The sequence below is a fragment of the Apteryx rowi genome, unplaced genomic scaffold (assembly GCF_003343035.1).
Source record: "Apteryx rowi isolate R43461 unplaced genomic scaffold, aptRow1 scaffold_26, whole genome shotgun sequence".
Lineage (NCBI taxonomy): Eukaryota > Metazoa > Chordata > Aves > Apterygiformes > Apterygidae > Apteryx > Apteryx rowi.
In genome coordinates this window covers 2214737-2233111 of record NW_020448974.1, presented here as the reverse complement: position 1 = coordinate 2233111, position 18375 = coordinate 2214737, and the positions used below count along the sequence as shown (strand labels likewise).

Below are 18375 nucleotides of genomic sequence, written 5' to 3'. Positions count from 1 at the left end.
TCATAATAGCAGATAGTAGACATGAGGTTCGTGATCTACTGGAAGGTCATTGATGACTTGTTGCCCTCTTCCTGCACTTTTTTCCCTCCCTTTCTCCCTGGATAACAACTCCTAGTCTTGCACCTTCCTCTCTTCCTGCAGCATTTTCCAGTAAAATGCTTTTCCCACTGGGTACTGCCTTTTCTCCTTGTTATCTGGCTTAGAAGTGATGTCCAGGCTGATTGGCAAAGACATCTGTAGAAGACAGAGCACTCCCTTAGGCCAAGTAGGATTTTGGCTTGTGGTTCAGGAATTTATTGCGTTTCTTCTTTTGGTACAGCAGATGGACTTGTGGCAGCAACGATGCTCTTGACAGCTACCCTCTTTTTCCTTTTCTGCCTTTTCAGGGTGATAGTTTATTTGCTACTTGTGGTGGGACCTAGATCTAAAAGTTATTGATGAGTGTGCAGTGCAGCCCAGTACTGCATATATGTTTCCCTGGAAATATGCCTGACGTGCAACTAACAGTTGTGCTTTTGATACAAAAGCCTTTGTTAATCGGGTTATGAAATTGCTTTCTTGATGCTGTGTGCTGAAATCTGTGGGACTCATTATTTATGGGTGATGACTATCTTCAGTGAACTTTACTTGCAGCCAAATAATTTTCTTTTAAGTTATTTTAGTGATTTAGTGTAAACTTATCTTAAATGTGTAGTTTGTGCATTGACTCACACATTACTTTCTTCAAATTTCCACAGGCAATGTGTGTTTAAATAAAATAGATTTGAGTCTTAAGTATATCTAGAAAAAAATATTCAGTTAATTTTGATATTCACCACTGTCAAGTGAAAATCTAAGCCAATGCTTTGTAATGAGCAGCATGATATAAGTGATAAGTATATCTGTAAGTAACTAATGATCTTGTATTTACCGAATATTCATTTTCACACCATATAAATAATATTTAATTATTATTCTCAGTCAGTTACGTTCAGGTATTTGGTTAGCAATCAACTGTAAAAATGTCAGAATGTGGTGGTTTTTTTTAGAAAATTAAGTATTCCCTTTCTTTTACCATGTAGATGGAAAAGGTAGAAGCAGATCTAAGCAGATCAAAATCTCTCCGGGAAAAGCAATCCAAAGAATTCTCGTGGCAATTGGAAGAGCTCAAGCAAAGATATGAGCAACAGGTCAGTTTGCTGCTTTGGGTGGAGGGGAGAAGTGAGGTTTTTTGATGCAGATGTAGGTCAGTTCCTATGGCAGTCTTAATCCTGTTCTCCCTCTGTGTATTGCTGCTCTTCCCTTTCTGTAAAGACTGAGTTTATAGGTATGCAGGGTTGGGGGCAGGCTTGGGGGGGGGGGTGGATCTAAATAGGAAATATTTTTGTTTCCTCCTTGCAATCTGTTGTACATCTGACTGTTTCAAATTGTTTCCCAGGCTTACAGGTGACAACACCTATTTTTATAATGACCAGATAAAATCATTTAGTGACATTATCTGTTTTTCTTCTTGTTAAGAGACAGAGTGTTTTATTCTTTTTATCGTTTTAAACATGGGGAGTGTTTCTATGTATGCTTGTTTTGGCCCACTGATATTGTTTTTTTTTTGTTTTTTTTTAATTGCAATTGCAGGGTTGGAAAATATTCAGGAAACATTTGGGTGGAAACAAGGAACTTTAGTTYGGTAACATTGCTAAGTGTAGAGGGGGAAAAACAGAAATAGAAGCAGGCAAATTATTGCGCAATATAGGCAAGAGAGCTGCGCAGCTGAAACAGCCCATCAAATCCTCGCCTTACCGTACTGCTTTCTCCTGGAAACTTAAGCAGTGTCTCTTTGGTAACACCTGTTACAGGGTTGAAAGTTTTTCTTGATCACTTTCTGAAGGACAGCAATGATATGGTTAGTTTGTAAGCTTCAAGTTAGCTCTTATCAGTGTTTTTGAGTTGATAGAAGTTTACATTTCCACGAGGGAAATGTGGTTTCATTTCCCGTCCAAGTTTATCTTCCATGCTGGTAAGAGGATGAAATACTGCAGACAGCTTATGATACAAGGCGTACTTTGCTCTGTCTGGAAGCGTCTTTCCAAGTAATTAAGGAACGGGATCACAAATGCTGAGAGAGATTGTATCCCATGCTTGGGAGGAACAACAGTGTGTTTTGTGCATGGAGCTCAAGTTACATTGGGATTGAAGAGAGTCTATTGGTTCAGATCAGCATTTTCCTTATCCTCACTCAGAATTGTCACTGTGACTAATTGCGATGTTACCTGACAATCTTTGGAAAGATGTCCCATGTAATAGCGAGGTACATCTACACGGGCACTGTATTCTCCTGGGGGATGTTATTTATGGTTCTTACTTTTAATGATTCAGGAAGAGTCCAAGCTGCAGAGTTGTGGGGGATTTTGTTTTGTGGGTTTTTGTGTTGCACATGAACTAATTTCTCAAAAGAGCAGGAAAAATTCTACTTCTCTGCTGTAATTTAGTAGAATCTCTGGAATAAAGGGTAGAGATCACAAATACACTCACTGCTATAGAATCATGCGAATGGATTTTCTTCAGATTATTTATTCATGTAAAAGGCATTGCAATAATTCCTTGCATTAAAGGCCAGAAAGCTGGATCTGTCAATGTAAGGACATACAAGAAGAAGGAAGGAAGGAAGATGAGAAGTGTCAGGATTAGTTGGGCGTCTAYGTTAAGGTGGAACTTTTTAATGTGATCATATATTCACATCACTTTAGTGTTATGGATGGTTCACTTTTTTCCTTTACAGTTCTCATAATTTGTGGTGTATCTTTAAAGTCCCAAGTAAGCAGACATTTATTCAAACATTTTGTTCCTAGTTTTAGGAACATGATCTATAGTGATAAAAACTAATCTGCAGTTTGTCAGAAATTAAATGGATGTTATGACGTTTCTTTTTCTAGCAACAAATGGTAATTTATTTTTTTTTCTTTCAGTGTAACGTGGTAAGAAATATAAAGGCATAAATATACTCTTCGGCCAAATGCCCACCTTATTTTGTGCATTAAAAGAAAATGATAATGACTAATAGTGTAATGGTTTGTGTTTTATTTTTGTTGTTTTCCCCTGTACCATTATGTCTCTTGAACAGAAGTATCCTGTTTATGTCCTATTATCTTATTGTTATTTCTGTTTGTATTTCATTTAGACTATTCTTTAAAAGCTTGCAAACACGAAGAATCTGTGACCCTTACTACAGACTTTAATGGATTATCATTGGAAACTCTTATTTTGCATTGTCCTTCCTACAATGTAAGGCTACTTCAGTACAACCACAAAGTGGCATGAACTTTGTTCTTCCACTCTTAAAATTTCCCTTTATTTGAAACAGAGGTTCCAACTTCTGTGTCTGTGTTGCTCTGTTTCTGCTTCAGAAATTTTATGCTATTTTTAAAGTAGACTTTTCCTTGTCTCGTTTTACTATGTATTTCTTTGGTTACTACTTTGGGATTAACAGACTGATTTAAACAAACTGTTTAATTAACCAGTAAATTAGAAGAGGTAGTGCATTTCAGCATGGCCCTGGCAGACTTCTAGTTAGGAAAGAGATATGCAGCTGAAAACTGGATACTTTAGTTATCTTAGAAGTGTAAAAATGGCTTTGCAACGTTCTGCCTCATGTGTCTGAATGTTATTATAAATGGAATTCACATATAAAGAGAATGAAAATTGATCTTCAAATATGTTTGCATGGATGGGAGTGGCGAGTGGCTGAGGTATCACTGACAACCTACTGGAGACTTCAGTCGTCCATAAGTTTAATCAAGTTGATAATGAAGAGCCAAATGACGTGGTGCGTTATCCGATCTGAACTCGAGGAGCATTTTGAAGGTGTAGGAACTTGAGGGCTGTGGATTTATGAATGGCAAATTGTGTGTGCTTCTCAGTGCTCTCTTTGAATACTGCTTTCAAAGAGATGACTAATGTGAATGTTGGTTATAGGTCTGAAAGACTGATGTGCCTGTAGATTAGATTCAGTGATACAACCTAACATCGTCATATTTTGATTTTCCTTTAAAAAGATTTACACACACACCCCAAGCCATGGCAGTTCCTATTATGTTAACTTTTCAACTTCATTTGAACTTATTAGTAAAGCAAAAAAGAAATTTTGCAAACTTGCAGTATTTGGTTTCAGCTGTCACATGTCACTCTGGGTTTCAGCTTCATCTGATTCAGTGTCACTTTCTTTTGAAGTATCCACTGAGAACACTCTTAGAAACTGGTGCCTTTTTTTTTTTCTTTAAATATACTTTAACTCAACTTTGTTCTACTTGCAGCTGTTAAATTTGAAAGTATATTTTGAAGAAAAAAAATAACTCCAACAGCCCCACGGTCCCTATCTGCTGGGAGCAGCTGCTTTCGGCACTTCAAAGCCGATGGACACCACAGTGAAGGCCTCAGCCTTTCCTGCCTTTGAAATGGTCCAGGATCTATAGGCAGGCTTTATGGCCCGATCAGCACAGGAAAAAAGGTTGTTTGGTTTTATGTTCCCTTCTCCCCCCCCCCCCCCCCCAGCCTTTTTTTAATGTTCCAATTACATTCTCTGTTTAGTTCAAAATACCTGGGAAGTGTTTCTGCTGAAATCATTTTTCATAAGCCCCCAATATTTGAAAGGATGCATGTCCCAAATTTACAATAACAGATTTCAGGCAGGCAAGTTAACAGCAAAGTTAACGAATTTGCTTTTTCCCCATATCCAAATTGGCTGGGTGCTTTCTGAGAAGATGCCACTGCTGGAAAACATGCTGCAGTGTTGAAACCCTCCAAACTGGCCGTGGCACAAAAGCAAAGGCTTTGACAGCACAGGGCTTCAGACAAGGGGGCTTCACAGCGAGGGCCATGAGAAAACCCTTCAGAGCCTGGGCAAGTAGTTTCGGCCTTGTGTTACTTAGCCAGTCTTTGGAGTTTCGCGTGGAAACTTATTTCTGTCCATTTTATACATACATATATATATAGGTATTTATTTATTTAGAGATGCAAAACTAGTAAGAGAGTCAAAGTCTATGAAATCTTTTTTGTAGAAAGGAGAATGTGCTGTGAAAATGTTGATGCAGGATGGTGTTATTTGCGGTGTTATGGACATGCTTTTTAATTTATAAATCTTTCCTTTTGTTTTGTTTTTTTCTTTAGCTGTGTTTATTCCATTCTAAAATAATAATTATTCATGCTTACCTAGCAAAGTGGAAAGCTAGGAAAAGTATTACCTGATAGCTGAAGAATCTCCCCATATCTCAGGAAATCCTTTCATGCGACATTTATTGTTAGGTCCTGACTTTGCAAAACTTGTGAAGGAATAATTAGGGCTGTCGTCTTGTTGTGTTTAGTCAAACAGGAAAGAAACAGGACACCTTCAGCAATGTTTTACTGGATATTTAACAAGAAAATCACTTTGAAATTATGTTAAAGATGATAGAAATAGTCTAGACTTTCAAGTCTGGAGCAAGGCAGAGGTATGGCTGATCTTAAATTATGCCTTTTATTTAAACAAAAGAGAGGTAGATAAGTACAGAATCAGCTGGGTAAAGGTGAAAAAAGGCATGGCAGAAATCTTACCTGCCAGTAGCAAGGGCAATTATTTAAGGTAGTGTAGGGATATTGTTCTTATTTTAGTAGTATGCTGGAGGAGAGGAATATATTATGTTAGGAGGGGAGGAAAAAGAATATTCTTTTATATCTTTCTGTACACCTTTTCTTTTATAACTTACTAGTGAGATTGATTTAAAGGAAAAACATACAGTTATGACAAAGGTAATATATGAATTTTGTAATCACAACCTTATTTTTATACATAGATGCATATATTTAGAAATAAAATCTGTACACAGTGCTAGCAGCACCATTTGTTATTAAGGTTCCAAACACTTAAAAGATCTTGTGTGCGCTTTCTTAAAAATAGTCTAAAGAATAGTTAGTGTTCTGAACCTTTAAAGGTTGGGCATTTCCCCTGCTAATTTTTAGTTATTTAACCTTGTGCCAAAATATTTCAGCAGTGTTTAGGTGATTAAGGCTGAGATGATGTCATTTTGCTTTTGCTTAGAACTGTAGTGATGCTTTCTTGAAATGCTGGGAGTAGGGTATTTTTGACCTGGGTGTGTTTTTTATTTTTCCCTTGAAGATCTACTCAACTGTAATTTAGATAATCAACATTATTTAGTCCAGATTACTCAAGTGTATTTAGGTAATCAACATCGTTTAGCTCAGATTTGCTAGAGTTCAGCAGTTAAATGTTCCGAAAGTTGTGTCCTCATTGAGAATTTTTCTATCTTCTCTAGGAAATGGAGCCAGAAAAGATTATGTATGAAAGRGTGGTGTAAAGGCTGTGACCTAGTGAGAGAGAGGAAAAATACAGCTTAGCTGAGGAACAGGGAGTAGGGCTGAAGTGTGGGGGAACGGAGGAGCTGCTGTGGATGGACGTGGGATGGCTGGATGGATGGATCAGGGCAGAGGAGCACTGGCTGTGGAAAGAACTTGTGAGCAGCTGGGAAAAGCTGGTGTCATGTGCTGAGCTGTGGGATTCAGTGGATCAGCAGTGCTAGAGAGGCAAGTTCTGCAGCCAGGCCACATGGAAGGGGTCAGCTGGAGGGATGGAGAGCGCAGGAGAGTCTGTGGCTCTTCAAGAGCCCAAGTTCCTTAGTACCTTCTGCTTTAACAGTGGTCACTCTGCCTTCCTAAGTAGGAAGGGGAGAGGAGAAGACACTTCCCCTACGTTGGAGGTGCTGAGCTCACAGTCCTGTCGTGGTTTTCTGGCATATTACTTTTAGCTTAACTAATCTTCCAGCTGGTCCTTCTGTCTTCAAAACTGCTATGAGCATTACTAGTTGGATCACAAGAAATAGTTGCTGTATCTACACGTTAAACTCTGACTCCAGTTTCATGCTTAAATCTTCAGAGGGATTCGATGTGTTGTGTTAATAGAGATAAGCTTAACATTTAGACTTCTTTGTCTCTGTACATTTTCACCGTTGTGAGTTCCTTCCACCACACTTATATTCTAGCATTTCCTCTGGCCTCARTCTTCTTTTTCTGTTTCTTCTAGCTTCTTTTTGACTGATGTGTTACCCACTCATGAGTGGAGAAAGCATTTGCAAAGACCTGCTCAAATATGTTATTTCTCAAATAGGCTAGTGTTGCAGTCATTTTTTAGTTGTACTTTAAACACTCCAGGTATATTCGGAGATTTAKAATCCATTTTTTAGTGCTGATTTAGTCATAAGGATACTGTCTTTGTAAAAAGCTTTGTTCCTCTCCTCTTTGTTTTTAGTCTAAGATAATTGAAATACAGGCTGTTCTTGTATGGAGGCCAAATGAGCACGTTAGCAGAGGCTCTGAATTTTTCATGTCATCAGCAACAAGCTGCATAAATTTCATTTAATAAATTAATCCAGGATGCATAAATGTTTCCTTTGAACCATCCTAACACACAGATGAATGCCATTTGCTCAGAATATCTGAGGAACAGTTTCTTCAGTTATCAACATTGACTTTTTGCTTCATTATATAGCTAAAACTCACAAATGGGGAAGAGGGTATGAATTTAACCTTCTAGTAAAGAACAGGTGAAAATCTTCTAGCTGTGCCATGCCTGTTTACAGAATTGTTAACCAGACAGATGGGTATTTATACAGTTTCCTTCAGGCATCGAACTAATACGTGATTCAGAGTTAAAAGCCTGAGCTCCCTGTATAGTCAACAGAATCAGCTTTGGGGGAGGAGGGAGAGAAGAGATGTGATTCCAGGAGCGTGAATTGATGCCTGAAGTAAATAGCAAGTCAGCCTGCGAATTCCTGTGAAGTCAATTCTCAGTGTTCAAAGAAGGTCCTTGGATAAACTCTGCATCCCTAAACAAAGCATATGTACAGTCAATTCTGTACCTGAGCCTGCCACAAACAGACATTTGCAAATATTATTTTGAAAGAACTRTTTCTGTTTGCAGATTGCATTGGCTTTCTCGGGGTGGGGAGGCTGGGGAGAGCAGTGTGTGACCTCTTGACTTTCACCACAGCACTAAGTGTAATTTAATCAAGGGGGTTTGCAACTTCAGTTCCAGTATGTTGGTGATTTAAAAACAGCTTTAGCAAATTTATTCATGCTAGAATGACTGGGAAGATGGAGGGGACTGATGTGATGTTTGCACTGCCCATACCTTAAAACTATCAAAATTCTGGAAGGTCTTGTAAATTAAAATTTGTAGATTAGGTATATACCCGAGTGGTCTTTTAAAAGGATATTGTTGCAGAGAGGAGGATAAATCAAATTACAGTTTGGCCAAACAACAGCTTGTGTCTTTCATAGAATTTCTTGCACTTCTTGCTTTGCTGCTGAGGTAGTTACTGCGAGTTGATTAGGAGGTAAAGCATGACAGAAAACACAGTCATGCCAATTAAAATATTTCAGCCTGCAATGAAACATAAAGTAAAATGCATTGGCCATGCATGTATGTTACCGTCGAGGCAACAAATACCTGTAGGGCAATACGCGGTTCTGCTGTGATGTTTTGGTCACTGTCCCATTTGCCCTCGGCTCGTTACAGCCCTTTTATCTTGGGAGTACTTTCAGTGTTCCAAATTACAGAGAAATCTCAAAAAAGTGTACTTTAAAAAAAACTTTATATAAATTTTTTTTTACTGCAAAATAGTTTGGATATGCTCTGTTGCTTTGCACTGAAGAGCCCTCTTTTCTGCCCAAAGTCATGCTGAGCCAGAGATGAACATGATTAATACTCCATCTCAAGTCTGTGATACCAGATTACTTTTAGAAGCAGTGTATTTGCAGAGATGGGTCATCTCCATATCCTCATGAAACGCACACATATATTTATAGGCTTAGGAGACAGAAAATACGAGATTTTGCCAAGGTTGCCATTTGGGGATAGTGCAGGTCGGAGGGTAGAGCTGTTTGTGAGTGGAATAGCGATAATGAAGACACCTGATTTACAAACTGAGGAACGGAAAATAAAATCTCTGGTCACATGTTTGAAAATGTGCCTAAATGTTTATAAGAGAGAACACCTGCCAAAGAGATGTGCTATATGCATGCTGTGCGAGTGAGCTCTAGTTCGGTTCTTTGGCATGAGACGTATAACTTACTGGTGGCTTCTCTAGCCCGAAGAAATTCAAACATGGCAAAAGAGTGCCAATAAAGTCATCCTACCATACAAGACCATATTTTATATAGGTGTTGCTTATAACATTTCTGGAATTGTGGACATAAATTTACATGAATTTTCATACTGTGTCAAATATTTATTGTAGCAGCTACATTTTTCAAAGAGGCAGTGAGCTAACTAATTTTCTTTCCCTCCTTTAGGGACTATAAAAAGATTTTCAAAGGCATACTTGTTCTTGAGAACAAGTCTAAATTGTTCTAAAATTGAAAAACCTAAACTTAGTGTGTGATGTAAAAGCAAAAATGTATAGTAGAAGGTCTTGTCTATATTAGGGACTTTGCAAAGGTATTTGCTAATGTTGATTATACTACAAATATTTCGCTTTTGAAAATATCTTCTGCAATCAGCAGGTTATTTACTGTAGATCTTTGTTCTTCAGACATGCAGACTGAACTGGTGCTACCTGCAGTAGAACTTGAGTTTAAGTCCTTATTAAATTAACTCTCATTCTAACGTACCTCTGAATTTAGGGTAATTGAGTCTGCCTGTATTAGAAAGCAACCTTTAAGTAGCTGCTGTTGTCAGTGTCCTGTATTGATGTGTAAATAGTCCTGAACTACATTGCCCCATTTTGCATGGCAGTTTGCGTGTGTGTGCGTTTATGCTAGTGAATAGCAAAACACTGTCACATGTCTTGGATTAATCTTTTTAAGAGTTTTCCCAAGATTTTTTTTCTTCTCTCTCCCCCCCCCCCCCATAAGAGTAAGGAAAGATTGTTAAATTTCAGTTTAAAGCAGAGACTTAAAAATAAAGGGCAAAATTGTGGTGAGACTGCAGTGAGGCAGCTGTTGGCCATTGCCTTGAATACGGTTCTATCATACTGGTGTGGGGAGGATTAAAAATTGAAGAATCCAAGTAAGTGGAGATCATAAATTTAGAATACTTGTGTTACATGGTAAGAACAGTGCATGACAACAGGAATAGCTGTATGAGGTCAGGCAGACTGTCCTTCTTGGCTAGTATCCTATCTCCAGGCACGGCCTGGAACGGGTGACCGGAGAAGAGAATAAGAGAATTCCATCTTTGGGAGGGAAGACGAGGAAACGTCTAAGCCACAATGAATATGACCTGATTATGGTAATGGGGCACACGCTATTATTTAATGAATATATCTTTTCAGTGTTGCCCCTAGTTCCCTTTGTGAAGATCTTGTTGCTTGTCTGTCTGAAATGCCTAGCACCTAAAACTGTCTTGTGAACACATATATGCAGCATTTGAGTGGACATTTTAATGTACTCTTATGAAGTGCTAAGTATATAGTGTTAGATGTAGAGAGATCTCAACACTGATACAATTTTTAAAGAAGGTGATTGTGTTACATCATTCATAGAGGCATGCTCTGCCTCAAAGAAGAGAGACAGAAAAATGTACTGATTTATGATGAATTAATATAGTTTTCACGTAGCTTAATGTGATGAAGAAGTCAGATTGTTGCTGCAAAACAGCATGGTGTTTCTCCGTTTTGTTGGCATAGATTAAATTTTATTCCTTAAAAAACAAACAAACCAAGAATGAGATGGGAAGTAGTTTGCTTTAAGTGATGATTTTGTTCCTCAGTGAATTTGCCTCTTATAAAACATATCACTTCACATTTCCATCATTTCGTTACCACATAACACATTGTGAGATGGCCCCAGTGTACAAATTGGGAACATTCCCTTTTCACTCTTTCTGCTTTTAAATTCGAAGACTTGACGTTTATAATATAAATGCTGTAAATGAAGAGCTTACTAAATACAATTTTAATTACTTGCATAAATTGGTGAGGAATACATGTATCCTGTAACAGGTGGAAGAAGCAGGATCTGTCCCTTGCCCCTTTCCAACGCTCATCCTCTGCCTGTTACCATTTCTTCTCTTCAATTAAAAGAAAGTAGAAGCCTAAATAATTGAAGTTTCCCACAACGAACAGTCTTACCCCAGACTTTGTGGTGCATGCAGCTGAAAATCCAATAATAATTGGGGGGAGGGGGAAATTTGACTAAAAAGGCCTCCCTTGCTATCATGATTTCTTTTTAATACAGCTTGATTTATGTAAAACTGCAAAGTATTTTTCTAGAATTCAAGCAAGGTTCTTAAAATTGTTTTAGGGAGCAAGAATACTTTCATTTAGATGCAATAAGGACACTGATAGCATTTGAAAAGAAACCACTATGTACACAAACCTTGGGCAAAAACCCGACTTAAAGAACTTTGTGTAATGATAGCAGGTCCAGTATAGATAAAATATGCATCCTGGCGGGTTTAACGTCTTCAGGGATTTCACACCCTGTGTTAATGAGCTCTTTAGTATTATTAAATCATGTAGATATGTTAAACAGGAGAGTATTGCTCCTGTTTGACTTGTTTCCGTTTTGGAAATGTGCTCTGGGACCTATTGCAGAACTGTAGAGCAGGAGATGTGTTTTAATTTTAAATTCAGAGTATAGTAATTGGTAGTTTAAGGGAATTTGTTGTTGTTGTTTTTTATTTTGCCTCGATTTTTAAACCAAAAATCACGAAACAGCTAATGTAAATGCAGAGGGCATGTTTTCAGAATCGACTGCTACAGCTTTAAGATAAGGTGCCCGGGCGCCCTCCTCGCACACCCCCGATCGATGCGGAGCAGGCTCCTACCGTTAGCTTTTCTTGTTTTGAAGACGGATTCTCACGCTGAAAATAACCCACCATATTCCCGATAACGGCGTGTGGGGTTTTTGGTTTTTTTTGTTTTTTTTTTTTTTTCCCCCCTCCTTCCTCCCCTCCCCGAAATCCACCAAAACTGAAGAAAAATCCAAGTGACTGTTGCTAGCAGCTGTGTGGCCTGGCGTTCGGTGGGGAAGCTGGCTTCCTGCAGTCCCTATTCATCACCTGCTTCAAAGGCAGCCGGCCGCCTGTAGAGCGCGGGCCAGGTAGGGTGCCATTGTGCGCAGCCTGGGAGGATTAGTATCAAAGCCGCGGCGCCCAGGCCCGCRGTCTGCCGCTGCCATTCAGGCTGGTGGGGAGAGGCTCAGGCTGGCCAAGGTCACAGCGTCCAGTGTGGCGCGCACTGGGAAAGGACCCGGAGAATAGAGCGCTTTTTATGAAATCGTGGCGCAAGCTTGCGGCACAGCAGGTGCCYTTCTGGAGCACGTACATCTGTTTATGTTGGGGTACCGTAGCTGACAACGGCATAATGCAGCTTTGTTTTTTTTTATAATTTTTTTTTTTTAAAGCAACTGTATATGCGATAACGTTGATGAATATTGAAGTAAGAGCTTTTATTTGGGAAATCATAAAGAAATCTTTAAAAGGTTTGATCGCTGCTGGGTGGGTTGTGTGTGTATACTTAAGCAAAGAGGAGAGCAGACTGACTATTAACCATTTAGAAACCTTTACACTGCTGATTAGCAACAGCAGGATACGTGGGGAGCGTACACACAATGCGACAACGCAATTTTTCTTAACGCTCTGACACTTGTACCAACAATTTGGTTAAGGATGCGCTGGATTTGCTTAAGTTGTCTTTGCCGTTGAAATTGTCCAAAGGAATTGTGTCATGCCAAAGGTAGCTTTTAAAAGGTGAGGTAAGAGTGACGTAAAAAAAATTGCCCACTTGATGAAATTAAGGGGAAAATTAAGCTGTAGACGAGTTGTCATGACGACAAGGATGTTCTATTGATGAACTGTACTCCTCGCTGCCCAATCAGATGGTGGAGCTGAAGCTGGAGCATGAACAGGAGAAGACGCACCTATTCCAGCAGCACAACACAGAGAAGGATTGCCTGGTCCGAGATCACGAACGGGAAATTGAAAAACTGGAAAAGCAGCTTCGTGCTGCCATGACAGAACACGAGAATAAAACTCAAGAATGCCGGAAACGCGATGCACAGGTAATAATCAGTGATGTTTGGAAAGCGTATGCTTATTATAAAACAGGGACAATTAGTGTTTCCTGTTTTCCAGCCTGGTTGATAATGCACGCTGTTTGATCATTTGCGCAAGTGACATATAAACGTGATTTTGTTTTTTCTTTTTTCCTCTTTTTTTCTTTTCCGCTTCCCCCCCTCCTTCCCCACTGCTGAATAGGGCTTTAACTGCAAAAACCACAGGTAGCCAGATTAAAAATCCCATGGTGCGCTATAACTCGGCCTATTTATAATCTTGTCTCATTTTCTTTCATGATGGATTTGTTTAAGAAAAAAGGTATCCGTTCTTCTCCCCCCCCAGCCCTCACACTCACCCCCTCCTTTTCTCCTTCCTGGGCAAATCCATATGAATTATATCTGCTTCATTCGTATGCTTTTTTTTGTTTTAAATCTCTGCAGGTAACTCGCAAATGGCTTTATTTCCTTTTTTTTTCCCATGTCTTTCTGTTTCAGTTTTATATTCTAGACTTGTATTGTGTGTTTGACTCACGTATGTCAGATACGTAATAAGATGATTTGGATTTGGGGTTGCTTACCATCAGGTTTATTTTCCTGCAAACATGCACCCCTCCCATCCTCCATCTCTGTGGTCACTGTTGGAAGCCATTTGGCAGAATAACCCCCAGCTGGGGTAGCATTTGACTCTTCAAACTTCTGGATGAAATGTGCACTGTCAGCATGGAAAATGATCTTTATTAGTTTTCAGGTCAAAAAAAAAAATTTTTACTGCGTTTTTTTCAATATATTTTGTAAGGACAGCATGGTGTATTTTCCTAACAGCCTATGTTAAAAAGGCCTGCAAYAGTAAAACTTAAAAATTTCATAGTTTAAAAGAGTATTCAGCAAATAATTTTTACTAATCGGCATTAGAATTACATATCATACATGGATTATTCTATACCAAAACTGGACATTTTGGTAAGGCATCTTTAACTGCATATGTTTTCCGCATACCACCACCTTCCCTACGTGATGCAAGACTCTGGCATTAAGGCATTTTCACTTTACTTCCCTGTAGACTAGATAGCTACATTATAGTTCTCAGTAAAAGATGCAGGCTAAGTGGAACTGAAGATTTAATTTTTTAATTAAAATTTTTTGTTTAGCTTTGGAGGACTCGGACTCTGTCAAAATCTGCCTTAAGAAAATCTGTTGGAAAACAAACCGCTTGTTGGGGGAGGATGGGGGGATATATTGCAGAACCAGGACATATTTCTCCATTTCCACCATTATGGTTTTTCCAAGGAAAATGAGAGAGACTTTTGTGAGAACGCTTGGGAAGAGGATATTCAGGTGGCTTCTGAAGAATTAAACCTTGCCCTTAATTTTATTCTAAGAATGAACAGTGACTTAAAGGGACTGTTTTTTAATCTTTAGATTTTTTTTTTCCTTTGGCCTAAGAAAGATGTACCTTAACTATATAGCTGTTTGCARGCGTCTTTTCAAAGCTATATCTTCCTACGTGCCGGATGTTGTGTTTGCCTGCATACAAAAGGAGATAAACGTTTGTATTATTTGGGATAAAAAAACTATTTTAATTATGCAGAATTATTCTGTGTACACGCTATCATTCATTACAGTTATTGTTTTGTATAATACTGAATGGAGATGTAACGGGAATATTTTAAGGAAATTGGGAGGATATGGGAGATGTCCTGTAAGTTTATCTATCTATCTAATTCTGTTGTGTGCCATTTCTGGCAAAGACTGGAGYACAAAGTTTGGGAGCGCTTTCCATTTGCAGCATTGGGATATGTAGTGCTACTACAGCTGCTATGTAAAGCACTGGAAATTATCCCAGCTATTATGAAAATCTGAATAGCAAAAACTTTGGCCTTTTACAGGGCTTTTCTTTCTACTTTGAATATCCCTGTACAGTCATTTGAGTGTTGCTGCCATGAGAATGACATGTAAATCAGGGAAGAAAATACATTTGCYGCTGACTAGAAGAGCTCTTGTTAATTTAACTTTTAATAAGAATCTCTCTGCTATCAAGGATACTTACTTTTTTTTTTCTTTTTCCTTTGGAAAATAAATCATTCTTAGTTCCTTTATCTGCATTAGAATTCATTTTTGTCTTTGCAGTGAGCTTAGTAGGCAATGCCAGTGTCTCCTATGGAATTATGGCACATTTTTAGTAACATTTTTAAGCTTTGCTTATGCTCTYCAAAGTGCATGTTTTGGAAATCTAATGGGACTAATGGCCAATGTCTTTTAGGAAATATTCAGTGTCTCTCTGTTTATGTAGACATAGCTTTTTAAAAAACTGTTAAAATTGAATCACGATTGACAATAGTAATTTTTAGGACTTATTTATATTACAGTGAAGAAGCTTTGAGACCGTAAAAGAGGCCATTTTGCTTTGCTAAATGAAAAGTAGAATTGCTGGGTATTTCATATAATTTAAATAATAATCAGCATTAATCACATACAAGTAGTTCGTTTTGGTGTAAAGGACCTATCCGTTCAATGTTTGGATGATATGAAAGCACTGATATTATATGTATTTACTGTTTTTCTTTTTTAAATTGTTTTCCATATGGAAAGAGTAGTGAGTGTTTAAAATATATATTTTTACTATACTACCAAAGATGGCTGTAGCTGAGTACTACAGAAAAATTTATTATGCTGTTAATGAAGATGGGAGTGTGTCTGTGTTTTTTTAATTGCGCATCCCAGGTCTCTACATGCATGTAGGTCTTCTGGTACTGTAAAAGATAGTATACAAAACCATTACATGCTTTTCAAATATGAATGTATTTATTAATGCTTTACTCAGAGCGGAAGTATAAATTTTAAGATGTTAGTACACTGCTAGATTTAAATAAGGATAAAATAATGTTACAATTTCTTTGCAATGTTGAATATATTTTCTGTGAAAGGAACTTGATTTAAGTGGATCATCTTTTGTATTGCTGATCAATTTGGGGATAACAGTTGTATTCCACTTTGGCTCTTGGATTTATCTATTTCTAGGAGGCTTGCTTTGATTTTTTTTTTTCTTTTTCCCCCTCTTCCCCCTCCACCTAGGGCTGTAATGCTTGGGGAGGAGTAAATTGACATGTAGGTCAATAAAAGTCAAAGCAGTACAAAGGCTTTTATACCATGCTGTGTTCTTGCAGTCTTTTAAATGCCATACATTTTCTATGAACTGCCATAGTATTGTTTAAATAATAGTTAATAATACAGGAGTTGTTTTAAATCACTATTTCTGTTTTAATTTAGATTTGGGTATTATCTGGATGTTCTTTAAGAACACTTTTAAGCTATAGCTTGATKGGTCTTTCTTTCCCCATCTCCCTAAACAACTTCAGTGCTTATGTGATTTCACCAAACAGTGAATTCATTGTGCGAGAGAGAACTTCCTTTTGTTTTAATGAAAAYGGGCATGGTACTGAATTTCAGATTTTCCTAAAGCAAGACTTCTGATTACTGAGGATGATATATCTGGTTTGTTTCTGTGCAATGAGATAGCAAGGTTAGGAGATGTGAATGACGGCTGCCAGCGAGGCTGTGGTAGGTGTGCCAGTTGTGTCCTCGTGCTTTATCCTGGGAACGTTGCTGGTACTGCCCAGCAGCTGACGTGGGCCCTGGACCTGCTCGAGGCTTGTGGTGCTCCAGCTGCTCTATAAGGCTAGCTCATTTTCACGCTGCTTGTTTGACCATTGACCTTTGGGCAAGACGAGGAGAAATGTACCTCTCTAATGTCAAATACAGTGCTTTGCACTAAAGCAGGAGGAAAGAAGTTTCCATGAGGAAACTGAATTCTTTTTCCAGGTTGTGTTACAAGGTAATTGGCAAGTCCACTATTTTCCTCCATGCGCAATTGGGTCAAGAGTAACTCAAAACACTGAGGCACAATTTTTCAGTTTTTGTCGCTGATGTCATAGTATTTAATGTTAACATATACTGTTTATGCTCTCAAATAGTAGGCTGCTTTAAGAAAAGGTCACTGATGTTGAGGGGTGTCTTAAGGCTGTAGATAATCAGTTACCTGTTGGAAAAAGAAAACCTCAGTCGGTTCTAAAGCTGGGCAGAGGCATCTCGAAGAGACTTCGAGAATGAAAGCTGTCATAAAAAGGGAATGGGCTGGAGTTGGTGGGAAGAGTTAATAAGATATTTTTCCTTGGCCTAAGTATCTGCTTCCATTTTTCCTGTCTTGCTTTTTGCACTTCCCATAAACATTTGTGCCGGTACCATCCCATTTTATTTTACCTTCTCACATACAAATTTGCAGCCCTTCCCTGGGGCCTGCAGTATGGAGCATCCCCTCACTTTTTTCTGGGACTCTCTTTCTCTAAAAATGTGCTGCTTTGCACTTGTATCCAGTGATCTGTCTGCAGCTGTTGCTTCGTACTTTGTTTTGTCTGAATTAATTATGAGCTGTTTGAGCCTGTTGAGTTAATAAAAAGTAATGATTGTTATTTCCATTACAGCCAATCTTTGGTACATTTATGTTTCTGTATAGATAATGTTCATATCAACCCCGTGGGGGGAACAGAAGAGATGTATCTTGCCTCCACATATATAGTCAGTCTGAAATGGTACCGTACTGATGTGTTTCTCTGGAGATCTTGTATCAACTATGAACAAGAGAAAATAAAGAAAATGTCTTAAATAGAAATATTTTATGCTTGTTTAGTAAGAATCATTAAATTACCCCAACACATGCACAGTTTCTATCTGTGTGTATAAATAACACTGCTATAACAGTGACTCTTCAGTGCTGTACTAATACAGGAGCTATGTGAGAGCATTTGTTTTACAATAGAAACTTGCTCAAACTTTGATTTGTGAAGCACCTGTTAATGTACAGGTAAATCACCAGTCACCTCTGCTACGTCAGGTAACTGTTCTGATATACCCCAGTACCAGTTTCCACAGGGATATTCTTCCAGGGTCAGGGGAACTGGTTTGCGTGACTGTGTCTGGAGGGTACAGACACATGTAGCCTGTGCAACATTCAAAGGTTGATCGTGCTACTGGAAAGACTATGTACTATTTTAGTGAATAAGTTCTATGACTCATTTGTTCTTTGACTTCTCTTTTTTGCTCTCAAGAGAAGATGTCTTTGAAATGAAACAGAAATGTATTGTTTGCTATGCGGGCTTTGTCTGCAGACAGTCTAAATCATGGAGTTGCAATTGAAATGTTTGTTATATTTCCCTTGGAGAGTAGCTTTTGGGCTGACTGTCAGATTTTTGTAGACAGGCAGCAGTTCCCTTTTAGACTTTCCTAAACAAAAGCTTTTGGCTATATCGTAGTATGTTTGTTTACCACCAGTTAATCCAGAATAATGAACATGACTGTTAA

General features: G+C 38.3%; 1 protein-coding gene across 9 annotated transcripts in view; it reads left to right on the top strand.

Moving 5' to 3' along the window:
* CEP112 (centrosomal protein 112) overlaps positions 1–18375 on the top strand; it is a 183239-nt gene that overhangs the window by 75612 nt on the left and 89252 nt on the right. For 8 of the 9 annotated variants that reach the window (XM_026067618.1, XM_026067623.1, XM_026067616.1 and 5 more), the window contains 2 exons: positions 1062–1169; positions 12844–13026. In XM_026067618.1, coding sequence (XP_025923403.1) covers positions 1062–1169; positions 12844–13026 — 291 coding nt within the window. The remainder of the gene's footprint in view (positions 1–1061; positions 1170–12843; positions 13027–18375) is intronic. The other variant, XM_026067619.1, reaches the window with a different exon arrangement.